Source organism: Natrix helvetica (assembly GCF_964273705.1).
Source record: "Natrix helvetica genome assembly, chromosome: 1".
In the NCBI taxonomy this organism is placed as follows: Eukaryota; Metazoa; Chordata; class Lepidosauria; order Squamata; family Natricidae; genus Natrix; species Natrix helvetica.
In genome coordinates, this window is record NC_138548.1 from 124,227,394 (window position 1) to 124,255,006 (window position 27,613).

A 27,613-nucleotide genomic window follows, 5' to 3' on the forward strand; every position below is an offset into this window, starting at 1 on the left:
AGACTCAATCTTTTCAATTTTGGATGAAATATGACCTTTTCCAGACTTACCATCTGAAACAAGCTTCATTCACAGGATCTATGCTAAATATTTCCTGCGTCTTCTTATTGGTTCCACCAATAAGTGTTTATTAATTCCGAAGATACAAATTGCATCATGAAGTGAATCACGTTATGTGACAAGAATGCATAAGGCAAATTGAAAGAAATTGGGGAAACTTTCTTAAGTTGCATCAAGTTTTGTTCAAGGACCCACTCCACGTTGCCAGGGATTTGCAACATTTTGTCAGTGATGGAGGTTGCTAGGTAGTATGAGAAAAGCACTTGAGCAATGAATTGTTGGAAGGCAATAAAATGACAGCCTTAAACCAGAAGGGTGGCAGTGGGAATGGCTGTGGAGGAAAAAAGTAAGAGCCAAGCAATTTCTATTTATTCATAGGAAATGTCTGAACTCTACACCCTCAGTAATTTCCTCCAGAAATCTTTGAAAATTTAAACTGCATGGGGTCCTAGGGTACCCTTTCCAGAATGTCAGTCATTGGTTGTTTGCTGAGATTGTGGACAGAAACAGTGTTTACAATCTGAATGTCAAAATTTAACATATTGTATCTTCCCCTCTTCTTTAGATGCCATGGGCAGCTATTCTGTATGGAGTCTAGCCATCACCTACCTCATCGTTGCTACATCAACTGGCAATACTTTGGGTTTCAGACGACATTCTGTTTCTGTCCTGCTGGGAGGTGCTAGAGATTAAAATAGGAAACTTATGCATGCAAAGAAGATACCCAATATCACAATCATAGCCCTTTCAAAGATAGCATTTTCAGTTGCAAAACATGAATCAGGTTCTATGAGTTCAAGGGTGGTGAAATTAAATTCTCTCCATTCTGAAATCATATCTAAGAGGAATAAGAGAAAATTTAAACTATTTCCTTGGGAGTTTTACTGCTCTAGTTAACTAAGCAAATACTAAGTCACTCCTTGGTGGCTTTGCAAAAAACCTCAGCACCACTAATAAAAGCACTAACTTCTCTGATAGGCCATCAGTGACCTCCTTTACCTACAAGGAAACAAAAAAATAAAATGAGAGCAAGCTTTAAGGATGATGATATCAACTGAAGTAAAGAAAACCCACTATGGATCCAAAATGATTAGCTGGGAACTAATTATTCTAACATAGAATAACAAGATTGAGGGGGCATTGAAGATCTTCTAGTCCAACTCCCTGCTTGAGCAGGAGACCTTATACCATTCCAGTCAAATGGCTGTTCAATGTCTTCTTGAAAAATTCCAGTGCTGGAGTACCCACAGTTTCTGGCGGTAAGCCATTCCACCAATTTATTGTTCCACCAATTAATTGTTCTAGGGAGAAATTGGAAATTTCTCCTTAGTTCTAGGTTGTATCTCTCTCTAATGATGTTCCACCCATTACTTCTTGTCCTGCTCTCAGATGTTTTGGAGAATATGTCAACCCTCGTTCTCTGTTAGAGTCCTTCAAGTACTAGAAGACTACCATCATGTTACTCCTAGTCCTTCTCTTCATTAGACTATTCTGTCAAACATTCATCATACAGTTTAGCCTTCAGCCCCTTATTATCTTTGTTGCTCCTCTCTGTACTCTTTCTAGAATTTCACCATCTTTGTATCACAATTACCAGAACTGGATACAGTATTCCAGGTGTAGTCTCACCAGGGCAGTATAAAAAAGCACTTCATCACTTCGTGTGATCTTGATACTACCCCTCTGGTGATGCAGCCTAGGAAACATTCTGAATACATAGTTATTCTTGGTTCCTAATTTGGAAGCACCAAAGCAACAATCATTTGCAAATCAAAGCAACAATCATTTGCAAATCAACAATCAAGATCACGTGAAGTGTTGATGCCGCTTTATAATGCCTTGGTGAGGCCACACTTGGAATACTGCATTCAGTTCTGGTCGCCACGATGTAAAAAAGATGTGGAGACTCTAGAAAGAGTGCAGAGAAGAGCAACAAAGATGATTAGGGGACTGGAGACTAAAACATATGAAGAACGGTTGCAGGAATTGGGTATGTCTAGTTTAATAGAAAGAAGGACTAGGGGAGACATGATAGCAGTGTTCCAATATCTCAGGGGTTGCCACAAAGAAGAGGGAGACAAACTATTCTCCAAGGCACCTGAGGGTAGAACAAGAAGCAATGGGTGGAAACTAATCAAGGAGAGAAGCAACTTAGAACTGAGGAGAAACTTCCTGACAGTTAGAACAATTAATCAGTGGAACAGCTTGCCTCCAGAAGTTGTGAATGCCCCAACACTGGTAGTCTTTAAGATGATGTTGGATAGCCATTTGCCTGAAATGGTATAGGGTTTCCTGCCTAGGCAGGGGGTTGGACTAGAAGACCTCCAAGGTCCCTTCCAACTCTACTATTGTATTATTGTATTATTGTATTGTATTTGGTAAGATGAAGCCTGAAGGAATACAGAATTCTTTCTATAAGAGTTACTAGAGTAGGATTTTTCAAACTGGTTTCTATGGAACCAGAGATTGGAACTTGATCTTCTCACAGTTCCATGGACTAAAGGCAATCCCACCTCCTTTCTCTGTAGTGGATTAAGAAAAGATTTCTGTAAAATACAATAGAAAGGGTGGGGCTTGTCTGCTGACATTCAGAAGATCCACATCTCTTGATCAGAAATTCTGGAATGGGAGGGTTTTTGTTTTTTTTGCTTGTATAACAAATAGGCTTTAAGACTCGGGGGGGGGGGGGGGGATGAAACTCCTATCCAGATTATCTCTTTTAAAAAGACCATATTACAAAATCTATGATTGTAAGGCACCACTAACTAAAGAGTACATTCTTTTAAATTCAATAAGACTTGGGTCTTTCCAAAGTTAGCGATTTCAAGCATTATCCCTTCAGGATAGGGTGGGACAGGACAGGACAGGATAGGATGACAGAGTTGGAAGGGACTTTGGAGGTCTTCTAGTCCAACCCCTTGCTCAGGAAACTCTGTACCATTTCTGACAAATGCTTGCCCAGTCTCTTCTTAAAAACTTCCAGTGTTGAAGCATTTACAATTTCTGTAGGGAAGTCATTCCACTGGTTTAATTGTTCTAACTGTCAGGAAATTTCTCCTTAGTTCTAGATAACTTCTCTCCTTGATTAGTTTTCATCCATTCCTTTTCTCCTGTCTTCAGGTACTTTGGAAAATATGTTGATTCCCTCTTTTATGTGGCAACCCCTTAGATATTGGAACACTGCTATCAAGTAACCCCTAATCCTTCTTTTCATTAAACTAGACATACCCAATTTCCCTAATCATTTTCGTTGCTCTTCTCTGCTGTTTCAAGAGTCTCAACATCTTTTTTACATCATGACGACCAAAACTGGATGAAGTATTTAAAGTGTCGTCTTACCAAGGCATTATACATAACATTTCCCATGATCTTGATTCTATCTCTCTGTTAAAATCAAGATCACGGGAATGAGTGGCTATTAAACTCAGGTCTATCTATAGCAGTGGATGAATTGATCCTCCTGGTATTTTTTATTGTAACAGATATTTGAGTTGCAGTAAAAAGCAGTTCCAAAAAGCATCACATCCTAATCGCAGCATATTACACTTTTAATAAGCCTTAGGAGCAAGTTAGATTCTTCCATCCTAGCAAGTCGACCAACCCATCCTTATATCTCCATAATACAAATACAAAAGTGCCTTAATCACAAAGGACTCTCAACAGTTATTATGGAGTGAACTTTATTTCATGTGTGATTCTCAGCAGACAATGGTAAAGGTAGTCCTTGTCTTTCAACCATGATTGAGCTTCAAATGTCTGTTGCGAACAAGACAGTTATTAAGACAATTTTGTCCCACTTTATGACCTTTCTTATCACAGTTGTTTAGTGAATCACTGCAGTTGACAAATTAGTAACATGGTTGTCCATTTGAATCTGGCTTCCCTGTTGACTTTGCTTGTCAGAAGATTACAAAAGGTGATCGCATGATCCCAGGATCCCAACTGTCATAAATACATGCAAAAGGTGATCACAAGACCATGGGGATGCTTCAATGGTACGTATGTATGAAAAATGGTGATAGGTTCCTTTTTTTCAGTGCTGTTGTAACTTCAAACAGTAGTAGATGAATGAGGACTACCTGTATTTGCTGATCCCAGAGAGAAATCTAGAAATCCTATGCTTATCTAGCCAGTTCGGTGAGAGGCAGATAGATGATGTTTTAGACATCACCAACATATTCCTGAACATTCATAAAGAACATCTTAACATATTCGGAAACATTTAGAATGTCAAAACTCAGTACCCACATAAAAAGTCAACTTATATCATGTATTTGGTAACTACGATAACTACCGAATCAAAAGCTGAAAAGGGACTGCTAGTTCCTTGTTTTTGATTGCCAAGCATTTATGTAAATCAACAACTACATGCAAACATATACATTGTTTTGGTTCCTCAGTATGTTTCATAATTTGTGGTTGAACATTTGTTTAATAATCTGTCCAAATACCATTTGTGTTCCATCAGTTTATGCTATTTCTCCAAAATAGCACCTTTTGATGTGTGGGGACTGTAACCCTAGAACACATGGTTTTGGGAGACACCTAATATAGCTATTGTATCATTGTGTCTTCAACTTGATATCTACATCTGGGACAAATCTGTCTTTAGTGGTGTCATAAAAGAAATACTACCATCATAAGAAGAAAAATCATTAACATTGTTCAATATAGCCAGGTATTATTGCTAAGGCTGGGAAGATGCAGGCTCAGGAAAACCTTCAGCCATAGAAATTCACCCAATAACTTGGGCCGATAAGTCTTCTAACAAACAGCTGTGGGAGAAATAAATGGAAGCTATATTTAGTGTACATTGTCATCAGCTCTTGGCAGGACAGAAGTTTAATGATTAAGTAATAAATCCATGAACAAGTCATACTGGGCAAAATTATATATGAATTATATAGAAAGATAAACAAGGAGAGAAAATAAATGAATCTGTGACCTTGTTAGAAATGCCCGGATACCGATAGTAGCTTTCTTGCAAGGAAAGAGTATTGAATGAAAGGGGGAAATGGTTGTGTAAGTGTACATTCTCCTGTCTGCTTTTGGGTATGGGAGTGAGAGCTAGATGTCAGAAGAAGTATGAAACACAGAGGAATGATTGTTGAAGTCCACACAATAAAGCAAGAGAAAGAATGAGTAATCAGTGAATGTGGATTGAATACCAGTCAGTGACCAGTAGAAAAGTAGTTTAAGATTGTTTGAATGTGCAGTATGAACAAGGGCAGACTTGCAGAACAAATATATGAAAAAAGAGTGAATGGGTCTAAACAGGGTGGATTTGATTTAAATCAACTCGATTTAAATCATAATTTTTAAAGAGTAACTGTCATCTCTGACCCGCTGTCGAGTCACTGACAGTCCCAATATTGCAGAATATATAGCCTCATGCTACATAACTAATCTCCATTTCATGCTGAATAAACTAAATTACTAATGTATCTTAAATAGAAACCTTAGATTTTTTTACTCCAAAAGCAGTTTATTAAAATAAATTTGATACAAATAAAAAAAATCAGATTTAAATAAAACAAATCCGATTTAAAATTTAAAAATCCGATTTTTTAAAAAATCATTGATTTTTATCTACCTTGGGTCTTAAACATTTCCCCCCCCAAATATGGCAACTTCTAAGATGTGGCTGGAGAATTCTGGGCATTAAAAATCCACACATCTTAAAGTTGCCGTATTTGAAAAACACAGCCGTAGAGGAAAGGGAAGTCTGAGGAAGTCATGGAAGTTATATATATATTTCACACATATATAAAAGGTAAAGGAGTCCTGTGGATTTTACTCTGCTAGTCGTTGCCGACTATATGGCGTGTGTGTGTACGTGTGTGTGTGTATATATACCACCCCTTATAGTTGGCAACGAGTATGACACACGCACACAAAATTATTCCATTAATTCATTCCATTTCTGTAGCCACCAAGCTGAACCAACTTGTATATATATATTCCTGTCCTTCCGTTTGCAGCGAAGGCTCATCCCGGCCAACCAGTTCTACGCTAACATGCGACTCCACCTAAGCATCACTTTACCCGCAAGGTCAACCTCGCTTTCTCCCCTCCTCTCCTGTCAGGCAAGCCCGCTAGAGGTCGCCCGTGAGCTCAACCACACACCGCCTTCTGGCTCTCGCTCGCTGCGCCAAAACGACGGTGGCGGCCGACACGTGACGACAGCAGGGGCATCGCTGGGCGGGGTAAAGGCGGTGACGAGAGGCAAAGGGGCGTGGCCCGGAAGTCCACGGGGTACTTGGGGAGCCCCCGATATGGCCGGCGTCTTCGACATCGACCTGGAAACGGAGGAAGGGAGCGACGGGGAGGAGCCTGAACTGGGGGCCTTGGTGAGGCGGGATGGAAGATGATAGAGGAAAAAGGGGTGGGTCCAGCCAGAGGAGAAGGGAAAAAGGGCGCAAGAGCCCAGCGCACAGCTCCTAATGACTTCAGTGGGGGTGACTCCCGAGTGGGACAGGGTTGGTGTGGGCAGACCTCGTTTATCCCCCGTGTTGCTGTTGCTGCTGCTGCTGCTGATCATCTGCTCTGTGTCTCCCTCCACCCCGCTTGTCTCTTTTAGGAAGTGGACCCCGATTTTCGTAGCAGTAGCTCAGAGTAAGTATCTTGCCAGCTGTAGGTTGTTTTGCTTCTTGGTGTCATCCCAGTCTGCCTTTGGGCGGAATTCTCCTGGGTTTCTTAGGTGATGGATGCACCCACACACTATTGGAAAATAGGTTGGCAAGAAAGGGTGAAATTGTTGTGTGGCCCCCCCCCCCCAGTATGGTGTCAGCAGCTACTTCTTCCATTCTTTTAAAATGGCTTCTTCTAACTTGCTCACCATGTGAGCAGGGCAACAATTCCCATCATCCCCGTACAGAATACTGTAGGGCTGGAGACAATGGGACCCATCCTTGATCAAAGACAATCCACTGGGGAAAGAACTGCAAAATGCAAATTGTGTCAACCGAACGTGTGATGAGATGTCTAGGTGCTGCATAAGCAAAGTGACATGTCAGCATTTTGAGAGCGGAGATGTAAACATTTCAAGGGGACATGAAAGATGTCCGTGTTTCACTACAAATTGGCCCGGTTAGATTCCTGATGACAGCGATAAAAGTCTGTTCCTTTGCTTCCCTGACTGTAAATTATCAGAACAAATCAAAGTGTCTGCCTTGCTGACTCAGAGACTCAGACTCCACTAATTCAGCACTGAGTTCCTAAAACTGTCGTCTGCAGTAGTTCAAAGTCTGTGGGAGATACTCAGATCACAGCATGAATGTGATGGCATAAGTATTTTGCATTTACAGTGGATTTCTAGCTGTTTCAACAAATGCTATTCCTAGAAGCTGCCTTTATTGGGCATTTGTTCTTTTGGCATCTGAACCAATCACCACCACCGACACCACCACTGTAGAGTAGAGAACTGAATATTTATCACAGTCTGTGCTAAAAGCAATTTTTGGAAAGCCAATCTATTCACTGACCCTAGAGCAGGGGTGTCCAAACTTGGGAACTTTAAGACTTGTGGACTTCAACTCCCAGAATTCCCTAGCCAGCCGGCTGGGGAATTCTGGGAGTTGAAGTCCACAAGTCTTAAAGTTCCCAAGTTTGGACACCCCTACTCTAGAGTGTCTGGGAGTGTTATAAAATGGTGAATGTAGGCAAAGATGGCTTAATCTTAATGAAAAAACACTCGTGCAAATTGAGGCATCTAGTTTCCACTTAAACACCCAATAGTCAGTTTTGTGTAGTGATTTTAAAAACTGGGAGAGTTGAGTTCTACTCCTCCTTTAGGCATGAAAAATCAACTAGGTGGCTTCAATTAACATTCTAATATTATTTTATCTGTTCATTTATAGCTCTGTAGATTGAACTTAAAACAAGCAGAATTTGCTTGCCACTTTGAGACTGACAGAGATCATGGTTTTGGTATAAATACTAACAACCTTAATTCCCCATGGGAATGTCACATTTAGCACAATGGTATCTGGAGTATTCTATAGTATCACATTGCTATAATACATTTCCTTTATTTCTTTTTGGCTTTGATACTGATTTAAATTAATATCAGTATCTTCCCCAATACTGTGCACATCCCATATCACATTATGGGGCCCTTGGCTCTCTACTAATAGCTGCAGGAATAGGCAGGTATAGATAACTTTCTTTTCTTTGAATTTTAATTTATACTAAGGTTCAGACTTGTACTTTCATAAAAGGCACAATGCAGTTGTGCTGCCACCTCTTCATCTTCTCTTCTTTTGATTTTCAAAAATTGGACCCTCCTCATTTCTGGAAAGTCTCACATTTTTGCCTCACTCTTCATTCATACGTCTGTTTGTTTTTTGGAGGCAGAGCAATATAAGATTAATCTCTTGTCTCCACAGTTTTGTGCCAGGTTATTATGAGGAAATTGAAATATCTGAAAGCATCGTCAACAATGGCCCAGAACGCATTGGGCCCCACTGCTTTGAGCTACTACGTGTTTTGGGAAAGGGTGGTTATGGCAAGGTGAGCAATTCCTGAAGAGTGAGTATGTGGGCAGAAAGTTCAATCCTCAACCAACTGGGAGAAAAAAATCCTCTCTAGTAGAAGAGCAAAGTAGTTACATTGGCCTAGAATCTTGGGAAATAAATGTATTTGTTTCTGTATGGAAGAGCATTCATCTTGGAAATGCATATCCAGTCTGAAATGGTGCAGTTTAGACTGGTTTGTCTCCTTGGGAGAAGTAAGCTACTGCATTGTGAGAAACCATGTTGACTATCAGTGGAGAGCTGATGAAAATGTTCTTAAAAGCCTTTAATTAATCAGAAGGCACTGTTATTAAAGCTTTCTAATCAGGAGTGTGAGAATATTATTCTGGATTGCCTTCACTCCATGCTGTTTAATGCTCTTGCTTCTTTTTAGGTGTTTTTTTTTTAAAGAGAGGTTGAGTGCACAATGTTAAGGAGTAGGGAAACCTAATGTTTGTGTTATTGGCATCTGATTTTTATAAAAGAGAAGACAGTTCTCTTTCCTCACTTTCCTCTGCTGGATAGCTGTGTTCCTCACTTGAATATTTTGTTTACTGCTTCCGTTTGTGTTTTAGGTGTTTCAAGTGCGGAAAGTACAAGGCACACATTCTGGGAAAATCTTTGCCATGAAAGTGTTAAAGAAAGTAAGTATCTATCTATCTACAGCTCTGTGTGCCTTGTTAAATATCTTTGTGAGACCATAATTCTCTCTGAATATCTCTTCCAGGCCAAGATTGCCTGTAATGCCAAGGATACAGCACACACAAAGGCTGAGAGAAACATTCTGGAGGCCATTAAACATCCATTCATAGTAGACCTCATCTATGCTTTCCAGACTGGTGGCAAGCTCTACCTCATCCTGGAATGTCTCAGTGGTATGGAAACGAAGCTTCACGGAAAGGAAACAATTGCAGTGGATTTGGCCAAAAACCTGGGACCTGATTCTTCTTGTTCTGTGGTAGATTTTAGAGGTTGGGTCAGATGTTGCTGGAGAAGACTGATGGTATCTCTTTGTGCTTTGCTTCATAGGAGGAGAACTCTTCATGCAGCTGGAACGGGAAGGCATCTTCCTGGAGGACACAGCCTGGTTAGTGAAAATGCTACCTAAGCTGAACTGGAATAGCCATGAAGATTGGTGTTCACCTTAGGCTTTGTCTCCTCTTTCTTACCATGGCCAGAAGTAAGGTGACAATAGAGGCAACTGGAAATCTTAGAGTAGAGTAAATCTCTCTGTACCTTGCAGTCATTCAGAAACACCCACTGAGTCCTACCAAGGGATCTTATTCAAAGTGATTCAATTCCACTTAGCTAAGGATGGGAAGACAGGCATAGGTCATTTCAGACATTTTCTGCAGGATGCTTTATGGATAAAGTCAATTTTATTTGGCTAGATCTGGGTGCCAAAGACCGCAATGGTGGGATCTAGCAATATTTTCTGAATTCCTGTGAGCACATATAACCAGAAGAAGTGGCTGCCTTTTTCAGGTGGCCTGATGGGATGTCTATGTAGTTAATGCTCTTCTAAAAGATGGTGCAGTGCCATCCACCATAGCAATGTGATCATGCACCTTTTAAGAGACTATCTCTTGATCCAGCTGTATTGGACAATGTTTATGCAGTTTCCACTTTTGGAAAATATTGTGGAGTGGTGTTGGCAAGTTAGCTACAGGTGGATTATCTGGATCCCTTGAAGTCAGACTTCAGGTAAACAGCATTGGTGCTTTAGTGGATAATCTTCATGGCAACACCCTGGCCTTATTACACCTCTTGTCCTTAAGAGCTTGATGAGTTTGCTGCTACCTAGTGGTTGGTTTCAGTCAACATGTGGGGTGTTGCTTCCAAGGCAGGTTCCGCAAAACTGAGTCTTCTTGTTAGTCAACATTTATACATAACCGCAAGGAGAGGCCATCTGTCAGTTCATTGAAAGGTATCCTTGGTATGCTGGTGAGACTCAATTCTTCCTTGCTATTCCTGGCTATAAGTGGCTGTGGTTGAGGAGGTTATATCAAATAAATGTATGTAGATCATTTCTGCTGCATTTTGAAATGTACAAGCAGTTGTTTTCAGGTATGTAAAACACATACCAAAGCAGTGTCCAAGTGCCAAGTGAGGAAAGCCGGGAGAGTTGACTAATGAAAGAAGATCCCTATTTAAATATATGGACAAATTTCCGCCTCCCTTCTCAGATTGCCCAGTCTCATAATTGCATGCGGCAGTTTGTGTTCTCCTACTGATTCTTCTGTAAATGCCCCCCTCCTTTAATTGGAGGTGGGAAGATAGGAGGAAATAAAGTGCAGATAAGCTTAAAATATTGAATTTCTGCAAAACCACCGCCTTGAATATGCAGAATTGGTTCAAAGAAGATTTTAGGATCACGAGTCTCTGTTGTTTAGAATACTAGACGCCGTTTGATCCTTCCTGTTTTCCCAAGCGGAAAGTAGATATTTTCATCTGAGCTCGAAAGTGCCAAATTTCATCTCAAGGTCTTTTTCTGACAGCTGAGTTCCTCAATTCTATAAATGGCTTAAAGTTGAAGACGGGCCCTCCCTCCTAGAATCATTTCAGTGAAATCAGACTCTCGCCCCCAGCTTTCATTATGGGTTGTTGACCCCTCACGGATAATTGAGGAAGCACCTTCTGAGCTATATGGATTGATTGTTGATCAGATCCCTTTTGTCTTCTGCCAGTTTCTATCTGAGTGAGATCATCCTGGCTCTTGGCCATCTCCACTTGAACGGCATCATTTACCGGGATCTTAAGCCAGAGAACATAATGCTAAACAGCCAAGGTAGGGAAAGCATCCTTGTTTACAGAGGGAAGGGTGGGAGGATGCGCAATAATTTGAATGTCATCTGTACTACTCTGTGATCCCAAACGGGACTGTAACAGGACTTTGACTTTCCAATTTCTTCTGCAGGGCACATTAAACTGACGGACTTTGGGCTTTGCAAGGAATCCATCCATGACGGTGCTGTCACCCACACCTTTTGTGGCACTATAGAATACATGTAGGTGATGAAGGCTCATGAGCACCTATAGGATACCTATTCTGGATCAGTTTCAATTTGAGATTAACTGGTTTAATCATTATGCGCTGATTTCTTTCTCTGCCCTCAATTCCAGGGCCCCAGAAATATTGATGCGCAGTGGCCACAATCGGGCTGTTGACTGGTGGAGCCTTGGTACCCTGATGTATGACATGCTCACAGGATCGGCAAGTCTGGCTTGTGCTGCTTTTGGAGGCAGGGTGGAAGTGACAGAGGATGCAGTGGTGGGGAGGGAGGGAGGGAAGGAAGAATTGCCGATCAGTTGTTCTCACTGGATAACAGATAAACTATTGCAGAGGTTCTCATGTTGAGGTCAGCTGGCTATTGACAAAGGATAGTAGGAAGAATGCCCTATTGTCTTAATCAACACACTACACAGTTTCTGACAAAAAGGCAATATAACCCGTACAAGCAGTACTAGATCTGCCAACTAAACCATTAACAGGGCTACTGAAGTGATACTTGGCTGTCTTGCTATCTCTTCCTTGGCCCAGCAAAAACCCACTGGCTGGACCTAGGGACAGTGCTTATATTTCTCTTTGAATTTGTTGCCAAGTTCTTTTGTCTATCTGTTGTTTCCCCTTACTTTCTCTCCCAACCTCTGCCTACTCTACTATCTACTGTTCCTTGAGTTTTTAGGATCATTTATCTTAAGCCCTTTGTGTTAATGCAGCCTCCATTTACTGCTGAAAACCGCAAAAAGACAATTGACAAAATCCTGAAAGGCAAGTTGATGTTTCCACCCTACTTGACGTCAGATGCTCGGGATCTGCTCAGGAAGGTATAACTCTGTATATCACGTAAGATTGGCTACACTGGTTGGAATTTTGAATCTTATTATTATATTATTAATTATTATAAAATTAATAACTAGCTTCTCCTCCTGGGTATTTTATTCTCATTGTCAAGCAGTCTTCCCAATCCAGTGTTCCTTTTTCCAACATTGTTAAGGGCCATGTGGACCACAGATGATAAGAATCAAAGTCCAGCCTATTTCGAAGGCATCAGGTTTAAGAAGGTTGCTGCAAACTACCCAGAGATTTCAGTAATCAGCATAATAAATGTAATAAAGATGATTTCATTAATAAAGCCATAGGTTAACAATACCTGTATGAATTTCATCATTGAAAGCTAAGTTGGCTGGCTGATAAAAGTGTGCTCAAGGCATTCCATTCATATATTCCTAGGAATATATTTGGTGCATTGACATCCACCCAAGAGAAGATCTGTACTGGGCATTATATTGGATTTTAGAGGGAAGAGAAGCTTAACACATGATTGGTAAATGCCACCCTTCACAGAATGACCATTCAGAATCCACAGTGTACCTGAACAGCTTCCTTCCTATCACATCTTTCAGTGCATGATTTGCCATTCTTTTTCTTAAATGTGGATACTTAGGCAAGTGCCCAGAATGCACTGGTCACCTTTTCCTGAACTTAGAGTAAGCACAGCTGGTTTTCTGGTTCCTTCTTTCCTATAAAAGTATAGTTAGCTGCTGCTCTTGCCTTTTAGTGACCTATTCGTTTTATTACCCTCAGCTGAGAATGAGGAGGAAGCCCCGGTCTCTCTCACCACCAATGCTCAGAAGAAGGAACCATTTACAGCACTAGAGTAGCCCTGTTCATCTGATGTTCACCTACTTGCTCTACTTGGCCCAGGCTGAACAGAAAGAGGTAGCAGCCCAGTGGCCAAGCACATTGGATTACAAGTAGTCCTCACTTGCCGACTGCTTATTCAATGGCTCTTTGCAGTTATGACCCATCCTCAAAATTGCAGTCATCCCTGAAGTTACATGATCACAATTTGAGCCACTTGGCAACTGGCCCACGTTTTTAAAACGGGGGCAGCTCCTGTGGTCGTGTGATTGCCCTTTGCGACCTTCACAGCTGGCTTTCCACAAGTAAAGTCAATGGGGAAGTCAGAAGTCGAAATCATGCGGCGTTGGGTTTAATAGCCGCAGCTTATTTGCTTCTGGACCACAGCCGGAACGGATGTCTTAAGTCAGATGTGATTTTTTTTCACTTTATGACTGCGTCACTTAGTATGGAGTTTCCAGTCCCATCTAGAGTTGGTGAGTGAGGACTACCTGTACTGAATGGCGCTCAAAGGTGGGCTACAAAGAAGGATGGGGAGCCCCACCTCAGTGGAATGCAGTGGTGCCGATGACTTGCATCTCTTGCCAGAATAGGAATGGGGCCTTTACCAGGAGGGCAGGGCTGGGTGAGAACCTCTGTGTGGAAAGAGCCAAGCCAGTTCTGTGGTGAATAACACCCTGAATCAGGATGAAATGGAGGTTATTGTAAAGCTGTCCCAATGGAAAGTTTTGTACTCTTAAGTTCTCAAAGAATTATTTTTCCTTTTGGCATTATCTGAAGCAGTATTTCTTAAAACACACTTCTTTCCTTCCCTAGTTTCTCAAAAGGAACCCCAATCAACGAATCGGGGGTGGGCCAGGTGATGCTGGAGATGTGCAGGTAAAGTGGATTGGGGAGGGGCAGGTTTTCTCTTGATGAATCCAAGAATTTGAAATTCTGAGGCGCTTTCTTCCCTTTTGACAAGCAAGTTAAATCTGAAGGTGATTTTGATTACTGTAAGCATGGGGCTATCTTCTCGAAAGCAGGCAGGGTATCAGCACCTTGCATTGGTCTTTCTCTAAACCATAATTAAATGCTTAAAACAATTATTGCTCTCTTCAGCTGCAAGCTATGGGGTGAGGGGAGGCGGAGAATTTTTTTTGATATTAGAAGTGAATATCAGTGCATTTTTAAGTGTAGAAGGTTCATAATTTTGTAGAAATTTGAGATTTGGAATATGAGAACTGTGAGGATTTTTCATGTGTTTTAGTATTGAATTCTTTATTTTCTCTTTTTAGAAACATCCATTCTTCCGACACATTAACTGGGATGACTTGTTGGCCAGGAGAGTTGACCCACCATTCCGCCCATCTTTGGTAGAGCCACATCATCTCAGTCCTTCCTGTTACTGCCTTTTCTCTACTTCAGGGGTGTCCAAACTTGGCAACTTTAAGACTTGTGGACTTCAACTCCCAGAATTCCCCAGCCAGCCATGCTGGCTGGGGAATTCTGGGAGTTGAAGTCCACAAGTCTTAAAGTTGCCAAGTTTGGACACCCCTGCTCTACTTTATGGTCTTGTCCCTGACCGTAATAGGCCTTCTCTTGGGCTTGATTTGTAGCTTATATAACAGTGATGGGCAGCCTTTTTGTCCTTGTGTGCTGAAAGCATGTGCGTGTGTTCGACAGCACATGTGCGCGTGCCCACACCCATAAAGCAGTGCACACGTGACACACCCGTGGACCCCGTCCCATGTGCATGTGCACTACCCCAGCCACCCCGCACATGTGTGCTTGACCCCCCTTCCCCGTGGCCCATTTTGGGCCTAGCAGGCCTCCCTGAAGCCGCCTGGGACCAAAAATGGGTAGTTGGGGGGGGTGCGCTGCCCCCCGTGCATGTGCATGTGCCTCCCACATGTGTGACAGAGACCCGAACATTACCTGGCCAGTGGGAGGAGCGCGTGCATGCGCGGTGGAGCTGATCTGCCTGCAGAGGTTCGCCATCACGGTTATATAATGTAAGATTGTTAAGGACTGCTAAATTGGACGAGGCTTCTGTTGGAATTTTATTTCACATAAAGAGATTTTCTGATATAAATAAGTATAATTTGCCTAGTTCTCATATATTGCTAAGCCTAATCCTTTTGTACCAGGGGCTATTATTGTTTTGTCTCACAATTTTCAGTTCTTTTCCAACTTGTGTGTGTGTGTGTGTGTGTGTGAGAGAGAGAGAGAGAGAGAGAGAAAATTGGGATTGCATTACTGTTTGTTGCCAGATCTCTGAAGTATAGTTTGTGATAGAGCCATGACAAGGTTGCAGAAATGGAGTAGAGTAGCTCAATTTAAGTTGCTTCCTTCTAATATAAACTGCAGTGGGTATATTTATTTATTGTGCAAAGAAAAGCCAAACAAGCTAATACCTGCCCACTTCACATGCTCCTTTGACTGTTTTACACCATCATGCAGATGTTCATTACACTTTAATTTAAACATGTTCGATTCTACCCTCACTGTAGAATTTATTTATCTCCCTTTGGTAAGTACAACTGTATGATATCTAATCTTATTATACAGTATTTACATCAAGTGCTAACAACCCATCCTTCTTCACAAAATTTCTGGAAAAAGAAAGGCCTTTCGTTTGCGTAGATGTTAACATAGACTAGAATTCATCCATAATCAAAAAGGCTAAAGGATGATATGATGAGCTATCCAGAACATCTTTTTCCATCCACAGCAATCAGAAGATGATGTCAGCCAATTTGATACCCGCTTCACTCGCCAGACACCTGTGGATAGTCCCGACGATGGCACCCTCAGCGAGAGTGCCAATCAGGCTTTTCTGGTAAGGAATAACCAGCTGGAACTATAGTGAGAAGAAAGAGGAGGTAGCAAAATCATTTTTACATTCCTATTACGAAGCAGTGGGGCGAGCTTTCTTCATCCCAGGTGCTCCTTTCCCTATGACTAACCTTTGGGGACCACATGCCAGCTGGGAATAAGACCAGTGCGAAAATTCAGTGGTGACTCTCAACTTTTTGAAAAGAAGTCTTAGATGGCAACCATTTGCTGTTTTGAAAAAAGATTTCTTAAGAGCTGGCTTGAGATCCCAAAGGTGTTTTTTCAAAAGGCAACTAGTTCAGAACGAAAGGAGCTTCTTGGATGAGAAGTGAAACATCTTCAAAGAAAACAAAGTCCAGTTGCCTTTTGAAAGGGCAACCATTACCTGGATGACTGAGAATCTCCATGGACAGCTGGTTTGGGACTTAACCCCCTTGCCAGCTGCAGTCTTAAAGATGATCCTCTCCTAGCAAACAGGCAGATCAAAAATAAAAAGCATTTTAAAGCATATGTTTCATGCAAGGGGAGTTGAAGGGAACCTGCTAGGTGAATCCAGCAGGTGATTCTAACATTTGATGTAGAGAATAAATGGGGAACTTAGGCATTCCAGGCTATTGAACTACAACTTTCAGCAACCATTATTGGCCACATTAGCAGGAGTTGCTGAGAATTGTTGCTTGCAACATTAGGAAGGCCACAAATTGCTCACTGCTTGATCAAAAGAAATAACGAACATAATTGAATCCAGATCCTGAAATGAAATTATGACCATAGCAATGCTGACCAGGTGTTCCTCCCTTAGGGATTTACCTACGTAGCTCCATCTGTGTTGGAAAGTATCAAGGAAGGGTTTTCCTTCCAACCCAAGTTGCGATCTCCACGGCGTCTCAACAGCAGCCCCCGCACACCTGTCAGGTAAATCTGGAGACAGAGAGTTTGGAGAAAGTCTAGATCTTTGGGGCATGTTCCTCAAGGGGCTGGCTTCAGGAAGGCTGTGGTGCCTGCTGTGTCCTTGCTTCCCCATGGGAAATGCTGTCTCCATGGGTACTGTTTGCTCTTCTGTCCAGATATCAGAGCCAGAAGCAAGAATTTAAATGACTTAACTCTAACTTGTGCTTGTTTTTGCAGCCCACTGAAGTTCTCACCCTTTGAGCCCTTCAAGCCAAGCACAACAGTAGAGTTAATGGAGTTGTCAGCAACTCCTCTTGGGCCTGTACTAGAGGTCACAGCTCCACTGCCCATCAAAACACCTTCAGGCACCAAAAAGAAGAAAGGCCGAGGACGGGCACGATAACTGGGGCAGCAAGGACATCTCCAGATACGCATCATCAGGTGGAGTCCTGGAGTGGGGCAGTGGGTGGACTAGGTTGTGTCTATGGGACTTCAAGCCCGACTTGAAGTCTCATTTTCCCTTTCACTTCACAGGGCCACCTTCGCTCCCAGCGAGAAAGGGATATCTGATGTTGGTGCTTCCTTGATGTCAGGACTAACTCAGCCATGGTGCTTTTAGTTCAATCTACAATGAATCTCGGAGGGAAGATAATAATTAGGGATGCACTAAAGGAGCTGCGAGGAGCAGAATTCTGCCTTATTATCCCCCTAGGAACATTTGTCTGAGTGCATCTTGAAATTTTGCAGAGAGGATAGTCAGAGGAAAAGCACATGCTCTGGCTTATATCGTGGCTGCTCTGGTTGAAAGCTCAGGACCTGCAAAGGAAACAAAGCAACTCTGAGAAAGTGGAAGGAGGGATCAGGCTGCTGCTTCTGGGTGAAGCTTCTCTATGTATCTTCTTTTTCCACCATGCATCCATTTGCCAAAAATGACCCCTTCTCCTTCAGTGGTGGTTGTTGCAAGATAGGTGCTCACCCAAGGACTGCTGTTGACCGTCTCTGAAATACTGGTGTCCTTAGCCACAAATGAATCTTTGCAGATGGCACGGTATCATGCCTGGCTCATATTCAGAAAAATTAGGGTTGTGCTGCATAGAAAAATTGGTTGGTTTTAGGAATTGCTGCAGAGAGAAATACTAATCAAAGAGAGCTAGGGTGTTTTGCTTTGTTTTTGCCGGCCCAATTACAAAATCAACTATTGAGGCACAGCCACCGGTTTTCTGCTTTATTATTACAGGGATTATGACTTATTTTTTTGTTTTCTTTTTTGGAGAGCAAGCTTTTTGGAACAGGTTAGAAAGAAGAAAATTCAACCGTACAAACAGTGCTGCTCCCCAGTGGAAGCAGTCTTGGGTTCCCCCTATGTGGATCTGGTACCCAAGCATTAGAAGCTTGTTTGTGACAAGTCCATCCTTCCCTCCTCCCCTGGGATTTCTAGAGAGCGGTGACACTCAGTGATTTGCCACTGTCTTCCCAGGATGCTGTTCCAGAGAAGGAATGCAGATGACTCAATAGAACCTCTGAGCTGCCCTGGGCTGCCTTTGATGCCTCATCTTCTTCCAAGGTCACTTCCACTACTGCCTCTTGATTGGCTTCCTTAGTCAGCTTCTCTTCTTCCTCCTGGAGGAACTGCTGCTGCTTCTCCTCCTCCTCTTCCATCTCCTCCTCCTCTTCTTCTTCCTCTTCTTCTCCATCCTCCTCATGCTGTCGTTGCTCTTCCTCAAGCTCTCCATCGCTCTGTTGCTCATCCTGGTAGTCCTCATCCAGGTCCTCCGAAAGTCTCTCCCTCCAGAGCTGTTGCCACCAAACAACCAGGCTTCTCATCAGGTGCTGAGGATGGTACCTTCCTTCTGTTTTCCGGTTCAAATAGTACCATGCTAAAAACAGCAGCAGCAGCAGCATAAACAGCAGGCAGATAAGGATATTCACTGTGGCATTCCCATTGTTTCCCCCGCCACTCTCTGGATTCTCCGCCTGGATTTTCCCAGGAAGTAACAGTAAGAGGACATGGGGAAGCCTGAGCTTCTGTAAAAAGAAGAGAGTCTGGATTAGTCACGAGCCTAGCTTCTTTGGACACTTCCATGCAGCCGCCTGACTTGCTCCTCAAATCTTCAACAGGAGCCCCCCTGTGCTTCACTTTGTCTCCACGGGGAGATTCCCAGTGCTCCTTCTAACTGGCCATTGGTGCCTGACAAGCTAGCTCCTCCTGGCCCACCCTCATTCTTCTCATGCCATGAAACCAAAGTCAGCCTCTCCTTGGGAAGCATGAGATGGTGGGGCAATGCGCCGTGGTACGTTGGGTAGAGGGAAAGGGGGACATCCCAAGAAATGGAAGGCAAGACCCCACCAATGGGAAATCGGCTGCCCCGTAAATCTAGAGGAGACGATGCACAGCTGCCACGGCAATGTTTTCCCCCTAGCACCTACTGAGCCTATAAGCCCCCCCCCCCCCATATGGGGTGGGGACAAAAGAGACTAGCACAAATCTCAGATCAGCACAGCCCTTGTGTGTGAAAGGGCCATTTGCTATATTCAGCCCGTGAAGCAATCCTGTAGCTATGGAATCTTGGGAATTCTATCCTAGAAATTTAAGTTGCACAATAATTGGCCTCCACTACAATTTGTTAGGGAAAGCATGGACAAAGATGGACTGGAAGTATCTTACAATTGCTCAGGTGCTATTTAGACTTGACCTGTTAACCAGTTAGCTACTGCCCTCCAATGACTTGTATTTTTAAAATAGTACAAAGAGTTTCACCTCTTTTGCGGTCTACTTTAGATAGTGGGGTAGTTCTGATGTTGGGCACTTTGCAGCATTGCTGCAGTCTCACAACTCATAAGATGCATGCTTCCCGCTATAACGATAGCATGAGGGAGAGAGAATGATTTAAGATTTTGTCCTTGCACAAGTTCTACCTTGGTGGTTATTTCTGAAGATAAAGACCCATCCACATAATACTCAGGGCTAAATATACTCTGCACTTAAAAAAAGGAGATTATGTACCCAGAGAAACCTTACGGTTTTAGAAAGAAATGTACATGCGTATTATTTTTTACACATCTTTCTGCTATTTTTAGACAATTCTGGATTGTGTAATTGAAAGAATTAGGAGGTAAGAACCTCTGAAGTCTCCCATCTGGCAATCTTCAGCTACTGGTTTGCTCTTGCAAACTCTGCTAATATTGCCCAAATACTTTATTTCTTCCAGCTCTCTTGTGACTAAACGTCTGCTAACAGTCTGTTACTTTAAAAATAAATGCTGACAGTCTCAGCATTTGTGCTCAAAGTAAATGGGTTTTTCTACCTGGAAAAATGGGAAATCAGCAGGAATCTCAACTTTTGTTTCAGAAGATAGGAACTATGTCTGTTGTAGCGGAGGCATGTCCAAACTTTTGGCTTTCCTGGGCTGCACTGAGTGAAGAGGAATTGTCTTGGGCCATGTATGAAATATATAATATAGTTAATGTAACTTCCTTTATTTTGGAGTTCTTGTGGGGGCCGCATTACTAGCTGCTCAAAGGTGCATGTAGCCTGTGGGCAAGTGGGTTGGACATCCCTGTTGTGGCATCTCCATGAGACACTAAAAGGGCACCGCATTGCTGATTCTTATTCTCAATGCTTCAATGTCTTCAAAAGAAGGGAAGATGATTTTTGCAAGTACAGGTAATCTTCAACTTACGACCACAATTGAGCCCAACGTTTCTGTGGCTCAGTGAGTCATTCGTTAAGTGCATTTTGCCCCGTTTTACGATCTTTCTTGCCACGGTTAAGTGAATCATTGCACTTGCTAAGTTAGTAACACAGTTGTTAAGTGAATCTGGCTTCCCCATTGACTTTGCTTATCAGAAAGTCACATAAGGTGATTACATGAACCCTGGGACACTGCAACCGTCATAAATATGAGCCAGTTGCCAAGTGCCTGAATTTTGATCAAATGACCATGGGGAATGCTACAACTCTTGTAAGTGTGAAAAACGGTCATAAGTCACTTTTTTTTCACTGCCGTTGTAACTTTGAACGGTCACTAAATGAACTGTAAGTTGAGGACAGCCTGTAGTCCTGTCATACACTTAGACAAACTGTTTTCCTCTCACCTCAACAGGACAGATAATCTGGAAGGCGTTTAAACTGATTTAATGTATTATGCTGTTAACATTTTCATTGGCTATTGCAAATATGGTTAATGGTTTAGTGTGTTGTGTGAACTCAGGATAATTGGAGTGCCATTCAATAAACCTGGAATCCTCAATGTTGGGCCTCATCTCTGCCAATCCTTCTGCCAGCCTTTTTTCTTTTCTTTTAAAGAATCTGCATTAAATCATGTGGTCATCTGCATGGCTTTTATTTCTAAGGAGAATTCTTTGGTAGTTTAAAAAAATAAATAACTAAAATGTGTAGTAAGTAATTATGGCCTTGAACTTTATTTTGAAATATACCTACCCGCACAGGAAAAAAAAAAAACACCCGTGTTTAGTAGGGAGCAACCTCAGAGATGGGGTAGTAAGAAGAAGCACTGTTTATTGTGGGGGCTAGAATGATTGATTCTTGAGGAAGAAGCCATTGAAAAAAATAGAAATGTTCAGAAAGAGAGCTTGATGAGCAAGTAAAGCAAGAGTTTTGTGATAAAGTTCAGATGTAGGAGATCATTAACAAATCCAGTGAATCGTGCAAAGAACGGAAGAGCTGTTGGATGGAGTTGATTGTGCAGTTCTTCTTTATCTGCAATATCTGGCATATTTGTGTTCTACCTGAAAAACCACAAAAATGTATGCTGCAAATGGAGACTCACTAGCTGTACTTGAGGGGGAAAGGATCAGAGCAAGAGCTTTTGTCAGCTGATAAAAGAATGAAGATTTCTTGAGCCAAATCTAGGTAATCCACTTAAGACTGGATACACGTTGCAGAGTTACACAAGGAAGAGAGATAAGCAACAAGTCCAATGGATGAGAGCGGTTTACAGAAAGGATCTTCTGAAGAAATTTTCCACCATTAAAAATAATTTTCAGGTTTTCATTTTAAAAAAAATAACCTTTGGGTTTGTAAGGAAGAGACAAGTGCTTAAGAAGGAAAAGTGGAGACCTGTAAAGAAGTAAGGATACAACTGCTACCTGTAGAAGGATCAACAGGTCAATTGTAATAATTTGTGACTCCCTCTTAAAAGGAATACACAATAATATGTATCAGATCTGCTGGTTTAGAAAGTGTCCTGTTTCTCAGGTGTGTAGTTGATGGATGTGACAAAGCAGCTGGCTTATCATAGCCATTCAGGCATTCTCTCTTGATGCCGTCAAGAACAGTTAATTTATCTTGGACTTTGAAGCCATGGAAGAAAAGTGAAAAATTTGTGAGCGCTGCTGGTTGTGTCCTTCCTTCCTTCCTTCCTTCCTATACATAGAAGTGAAGCAGAAAGTGAAAATATACTGCCATTTGAATTACCAAAAATGAAAATGGTAACAGAAAAACATGATTTCCGAGAATATGGTTTATGAGATGCAGACAATAAATTGTTGGCATGAAATTATTTGCATTTTAGAAAGACTGGGAAATGTGGGTTTGAGCAAAGACTATCAAACTCAGACTGGAAGATGGAGGAAACCCAGAATAAGATTAATTGACAGAGTAACTTTAAGAGCCTATTAACCCACCAGTGAAAATCAGAAATCGGTTTATAAAATGCACAGCATTCATCGTCTATATTCTAATGGACAGAATAACAGAGTTAGAAGAGACCTTGGAGATCTTCTGGTCCAAACTCCTGCTGAGGCAGAAAAACCATGTACCATTTCAGACAAATGGTTGTTCAATCTGTTCTTAAGAACCTCCAGTGTTACAGCACCCGCAACTTCTGGAGGCAACTCATTCCACTGATTAATAAAGTTGGTTCTGTCCTTGAATAGTTTCCATCCATTGCTTCTTGTCCTGCTTTAAGGTGCTTTGTGGAATAGATTTACCCACTCTTCCTTGAATGGGGGCTGTCAATGCACAGAGTATTGAAAAGAACATATTGAATTCATATTAAAGGAAGTCAAATGTCATTTACTAGATGAAGGGCAGTGGCATCTTTGGACTGGATTTCAGGAATTAGAGGATATAATTTATTCGAAAAACAACAAATGAGGCTGACTTGCATTTTAGGTTAAAATGCCCATGTCTGCACAGAAAACCAAAGATGCTAACTTGGAATTAATCTGAATTGAAATAAGCAGCAAGAGGAATAAAGGCAGTTTGTTGATGTCCATAATTGCCTTCCATCCCTGAGGTAAAGTGCACAATGCTTTCCAAAAGCAAATGATGGAGCTTTTGCAGAAGGGCAGATTTTAGTGAAATGTTAAGAAAGATTTATAAAAACAACTAAGAGCAATGATAAGAGGAACCAAACAACCACAGAAAAAGTGAACCTTTGTTTGGTATGTCCAAGGCAGGGGTGGGTTCCTGAACCAGTTAATACCGGTTTGCTGTGCGCGTGTTTTGTGCACTCGCTACTTGCTTCGCACGTGTGTGCACCAGCCGTGCATTGCGCATGCACATTTGACTAAAAATTGATCTGTGCATGCGCAGAACCATGCCGGCAACGGCAGAAAACACCGGAGAACTGGTTCGGGGGCATGGCAGGCCTGGGTCACTGCCGGTTCTGTGACCTAGGCCTGAATTCTACTGCTGGTTCGGTCGAAACGGGCCTAACCAGAAGCAACTCACTTCTGGTCCAAGGATATATCAGGCCAGTGTTTCTCAACCTTGGTAATGTTAAGACATGTTGAGGTCCATACATCTTAGCATTGCTAAGATTAAGAAATGCTTGCTTAGCGATTTATAAGGGATGCTGTAATTTGATTCCTGCATTAGGAAGTAGGCTGGACTTAAATCCCTTCATAAGTATTGTAAGTAGTCCCATCCCATTTGTATCAAAGGTGGTATTCAGCCAGTTCCGACAGGTTATGGAGAACCGGTAGTAGAAATTTTGAGTAGTTTGGAGAACCGGCAAGTAGGCTGGCCCCGCCCCCACTGCCTCCCAGCCTCCCAACTGATCTTCTTTTGTTGCCCTGAACAGGAGAACAGAGATGGAAAGCAAGTTAGTGGGGTAGGGAGGGAATGGGGATTTTGCAGTATCCTTCCCCTGCCACTGCCACGCCCACAAAGCCATGCCAGGTGCACAAAGCCACATCCACAGAACCGGTAGTAAAAAAAAAATTGAATACCACCACTGATTTGTATGCAGCACTCATTTCTCACACTCAAAATTTCAAAGGGGCCACTAACCTGAAAAAACTAAGGGATCCATAATAAACCATGATCTAACAAGCCACTGCTCAACATACTTTTACCAAATCAGAATATAATTTGAACAACTTGTTATGTTACAGCGTCTCAAATTATTCATGTACGTTTGGCTGCTATGTATAACAGCTATATTGTTGTACAATAGAATTTATGACCCTTCAAAAAATAGAATAGTCGTTCACCAAATTGTGTTGGTTGGCCTATTGGCATTTATCAACAATAGCTGGGAGCCCACAGATATCCATGTGGATAAAGGAAGTGTGAGTCTTCCTCAGTCTTAGACTTCTCTGAATTATATTTGGGCAAGATCCCACTGGAACAAAATATTGATTGAGGATTAAATGAAAGACACACATTCCAAATATTCTAAGCTCCTCAGCCTTTCATACAAAATTAACCCTCCTTGGCAAAGCTGACTTGAAAGAGTTGCCTGCTTTCTAAGTCTGAGAGGTAATGGCAGGCCCAAGACCAGACAGCTGGCTTTATGCCTAAAGTGGGACTAGAATTCCCAATCTTCTAGTTTCTAGCCTGATGCCTAAATAATTGCACCAAACTGGCTCTCTAATTAGGAAATATGTAATATTTACGAGGGGGTGGGGGTGGGGAGATAAATCCTACAGTTTGTGTAGCCGTTTTAGTAAGTTTCCAATTTGCACAAAAATTCAGGCTGCACAAACTTCTACCTTAACACACTTAAACAATTAAAATATTTGAGGGATATTTGCATGTATAATATTTGCATGTATAGTATTTGCATATTTGCGTGTATCATATTAAAAGTCAGTCTTCAATACCAGCCTTCACCCTACATGCAGTATTTAGAATAATTATTAGCTGGGCAGAGAGTGTTGTTCTGGCATAGAACATGGCTGCCAGTACAGGTAGTAGTTGACTTACAAACAGTTTGTTTAGTGACTGCTTGAAGTTACAGTGGCTGTGAAAAAAAGTGATTTTTGACCATTTTTCACATAACCCTGGTGGCATCTCTGTGGTCACATAATCTACACTTAGACGCTTGACAAGTGGTTCATATTTATGATGGTTACAGTGTCCTGGGGTCATGAGATCCTCTTTTGTGACCTGCTAACAACAAAGTCAATGGGAAGCCAGATTCACTTAACAACTGAGGTGATTCATTTAACAAATGTGGAAAGAAAAGTCATAAAATGGGATAAAACTCACTTAACAAATGTATCACTTAGCAACATAGATTTTGGGCTCAATTGTGGTCATAATTCGAGGACTAGCAGTACCAGTTGATCCCTTAGGATGCAATCTGAAAACTCTTATTTGAAAGAAATCTCTTGAAATTCAAGGAGCAGAGCAGAAGTGGATTTCTACTGGTTCGCATCAGTTTGGGCGAACCAGTAGTGGTAATTTGCTCTGGCAGCGACCCAGGCTGGCCATGCCCCCAAACCGGCTCCCCAGTCTCCACTGCCGTTGCTGGCATGTTTTTTATTAGTTTTTCACGGTCTTCGTGCATGTGCAGAATAATGTACAGTGAACTGTGCACGCATGCGCAGTGCATGTCTGGTGGGCGAGCGAAGTGCATGCGAAGCAAACCAACGCCCATAGGAACCCACCCCGGAGCAGAGATCTAAGGCAACTCGTATTTGTAATCAGTTTCCCTTATAGTTAAATTGCTCCCTTCTCACTTTTTTAAAACCTAGTAAGTCAACAGAAGGAACTACTACAGCAGAAGCAAATGGCAACTCTTGACTTCTGGATGAACTTCATCTTCAGATACAAGTTATATCGATTGATGTTGAAAATCACAAAACATGCACACTCCAAATTACCTAGTCCTGTGCATTTTTAGATAGTGAACAAGGCAACACATGAACTAAGAGGACCCAATATTTTCTAAACACAAAGAGTAGGGTGAAAATCATGGTTGTAAAAGAACAGTTCTCTTGTTCTTTTAATAAGTGAACATGGGTTACTCAGAAAAATCTTCTAGCCACACAACGTAGCTCACAAAGAGCCATGTAACAAGAAAAAATTTAACCCTTCTTCTGAATACATACAGTCTTGATTACTTGGTACAGAAACAAAACTGTGTTTTCACTCTGAAGAACAAAACATCTATTTTCAGTGGCTTACAAATGATCTGCAATGGACTTCTTTAAGTGCTGGGACAGGAGCCATTCCAAAGCAACAATGTCTTTTCCATCCCAAAGGAAAAGCGATGGAACGTAGTCGGCTTCTGTGTGTTTCCAAAGCAGGAATGTAGAAAATGTGGTGTTTACGCCTTTTCTACAAAGTTTTTCATCATGCTTAGAGAGGGACAAGCATTTCCTCTCTCCACCCCACCCATGCAAGATGTTAAAAACTAACTTGTGCAAAAAGCCACTCTTCTACGCTATGTTCCACATTGTGGCTTTTCTTAACCAGAGGAATCTGGGATTTGCTATTGATAAGCAAATGAACTAAGTTGGAAATTGATTGTTCTGGGAAAGTACAGAGAACTCTGCACATTAACGAAGCACCATTTCTGGCCCAATGGAGTCACTGATTCCAGCTACAGGTAGTTTTAGATAATAGTTGTAATTTAAAATCTGGGCTATTAATACCCCCCCCCCCTTGCTAGGCTAAGTTATGCACCACTTTCATATTCATTCTCTTTTTCTTCCCCGTTGTATCGTTGGTTCCCTTACCATCATCCAAAGCGATGCAGTTCTGTCTCTGCTGAGCTCCATTGAGTCTTGAAGAGATGAAAAAATGAAACTCTTCAAAGCGTAGAGAGTAGGGAGGGCTTCCTGCCTGTGTTTCTCACCCTGAGATGGGGTTTTGTTGCACATTTTTGCTCAGCACCATATGCAGACTGTTCTGCCTCGCTTGTCTATCTTGAATAAACTATCCAAAACTACTGGAGGAGCAGCAGAACATCCTATTTTCCTTCATGAAGTCTTCCAAAATAAAATAAACAAAATTCAGGTGTGCCTTAATGGAGGGTGGGGGTGGAAGAGAGAATAAGGGGAGAAGATCTCTCCCAACCTGCCAATTGTCTTACACAGTGCAGGAAGGGACATGGTACTTATATATAAATTTTCTCATGGAAAAGAGTATGAAAGAATGAAGGCCAGCTTAAGATCATATTTAAAAGTGATGAGGATAAAGAGGATTTTCCTGAAGACTAACAGAAATAACCTCAGAGCAGGACATGGCTCTGGAAATTGTCCAGGAACACAGAAGATATAAGGAGGACACCAAGAAAAAAGAAGGCATCTCAATAAACGTTGCTAGTTCTTGTAGGCATCTTGAAAGAAAAGTATCAAGATATTAGATGACTTATGCCCCTGGAACTGAGTAACAAATTTGAGGATCTGGACAGGGCAGAATTAGTGAGATGCTAGAAGAACAAATTTCACCCAAATATTCCAACTGAAGAAGGAGCAAATCCTAGGA

The 27,613-nt window shown here is 41.9% G+C and overlaps 3 protein-coding genes across 3 annotated transcripts in view; 1 reads left to right on the forward strand and 2 right to left on the reverse strand.

The window, feature by feature from the left end:
- ACY3 (aminoacylase 3) overlaps positions 1 to 27,613 on the reverse strand; it is a 322,364-nt gene that overhangs the window by 229,059 nt on the left and 65,692 nt on the right. The window lies entirely within an intron of this gene.
- On the forward strand, positions 6,192 to 17,598 carry RPS6KB2 (ribosomal protein S6 kinase B2). Its single transcript, XM_081950091.1, has 16 exons — positions 6,192 to 6,410; positions 6,641 to 6,675; positions 8,448 to 8,571; positions 9,149 to 9,217; positions 9,301 to 9,448; positions 9,603 to 9,660; positions 11,261 to 11,361; positions 11,491 to 11,581; positions 11,697 to 11,787; positions 12,294 to 12,401; positions 14,035 to 14,097; positions 14,496 to 14,573; positions 15,932 to 16,039; positions 16,838 to 16,950; positions 17,164 to 17,367; positions 17,461 to 17,598. The coding sequence occupies exons 1-15, from the start codon at positions 6,336 to 6,338 to the stop codon at positions 17,327 to 17,329; spliced, it is 1,428 nt and encodes a 475-aa protein (XP_081806217.1). The 5' UTR covers positions 6,192 to 6,335; the 3' UTR covers positions 17,330 to 17,367; positions 17,461 to 17,598.
- PTPRCAP (protein tyrosine phosphatase receptor type C associated protein) lies at positions 18,352 to 26,963 on the reverse strand. The gene is made up of 2 exons (XM_081950100.1): positions 26,863 to 26,963; positions 18,352 to 18,951 (listed from the first exon to the last, which is right to left on the reverse strand). Exons 1-2 carry the CDS (start codon positions 26,902 to 26,904, stop codon positions 18,361 to 18,363), a joined length of 633 nt encoding a protein of 210 aa, XP_081806226.1. The 5' UTR covers positions 26,905 to 26,963; the 3' UTR covers positions 18,352 to 18,360.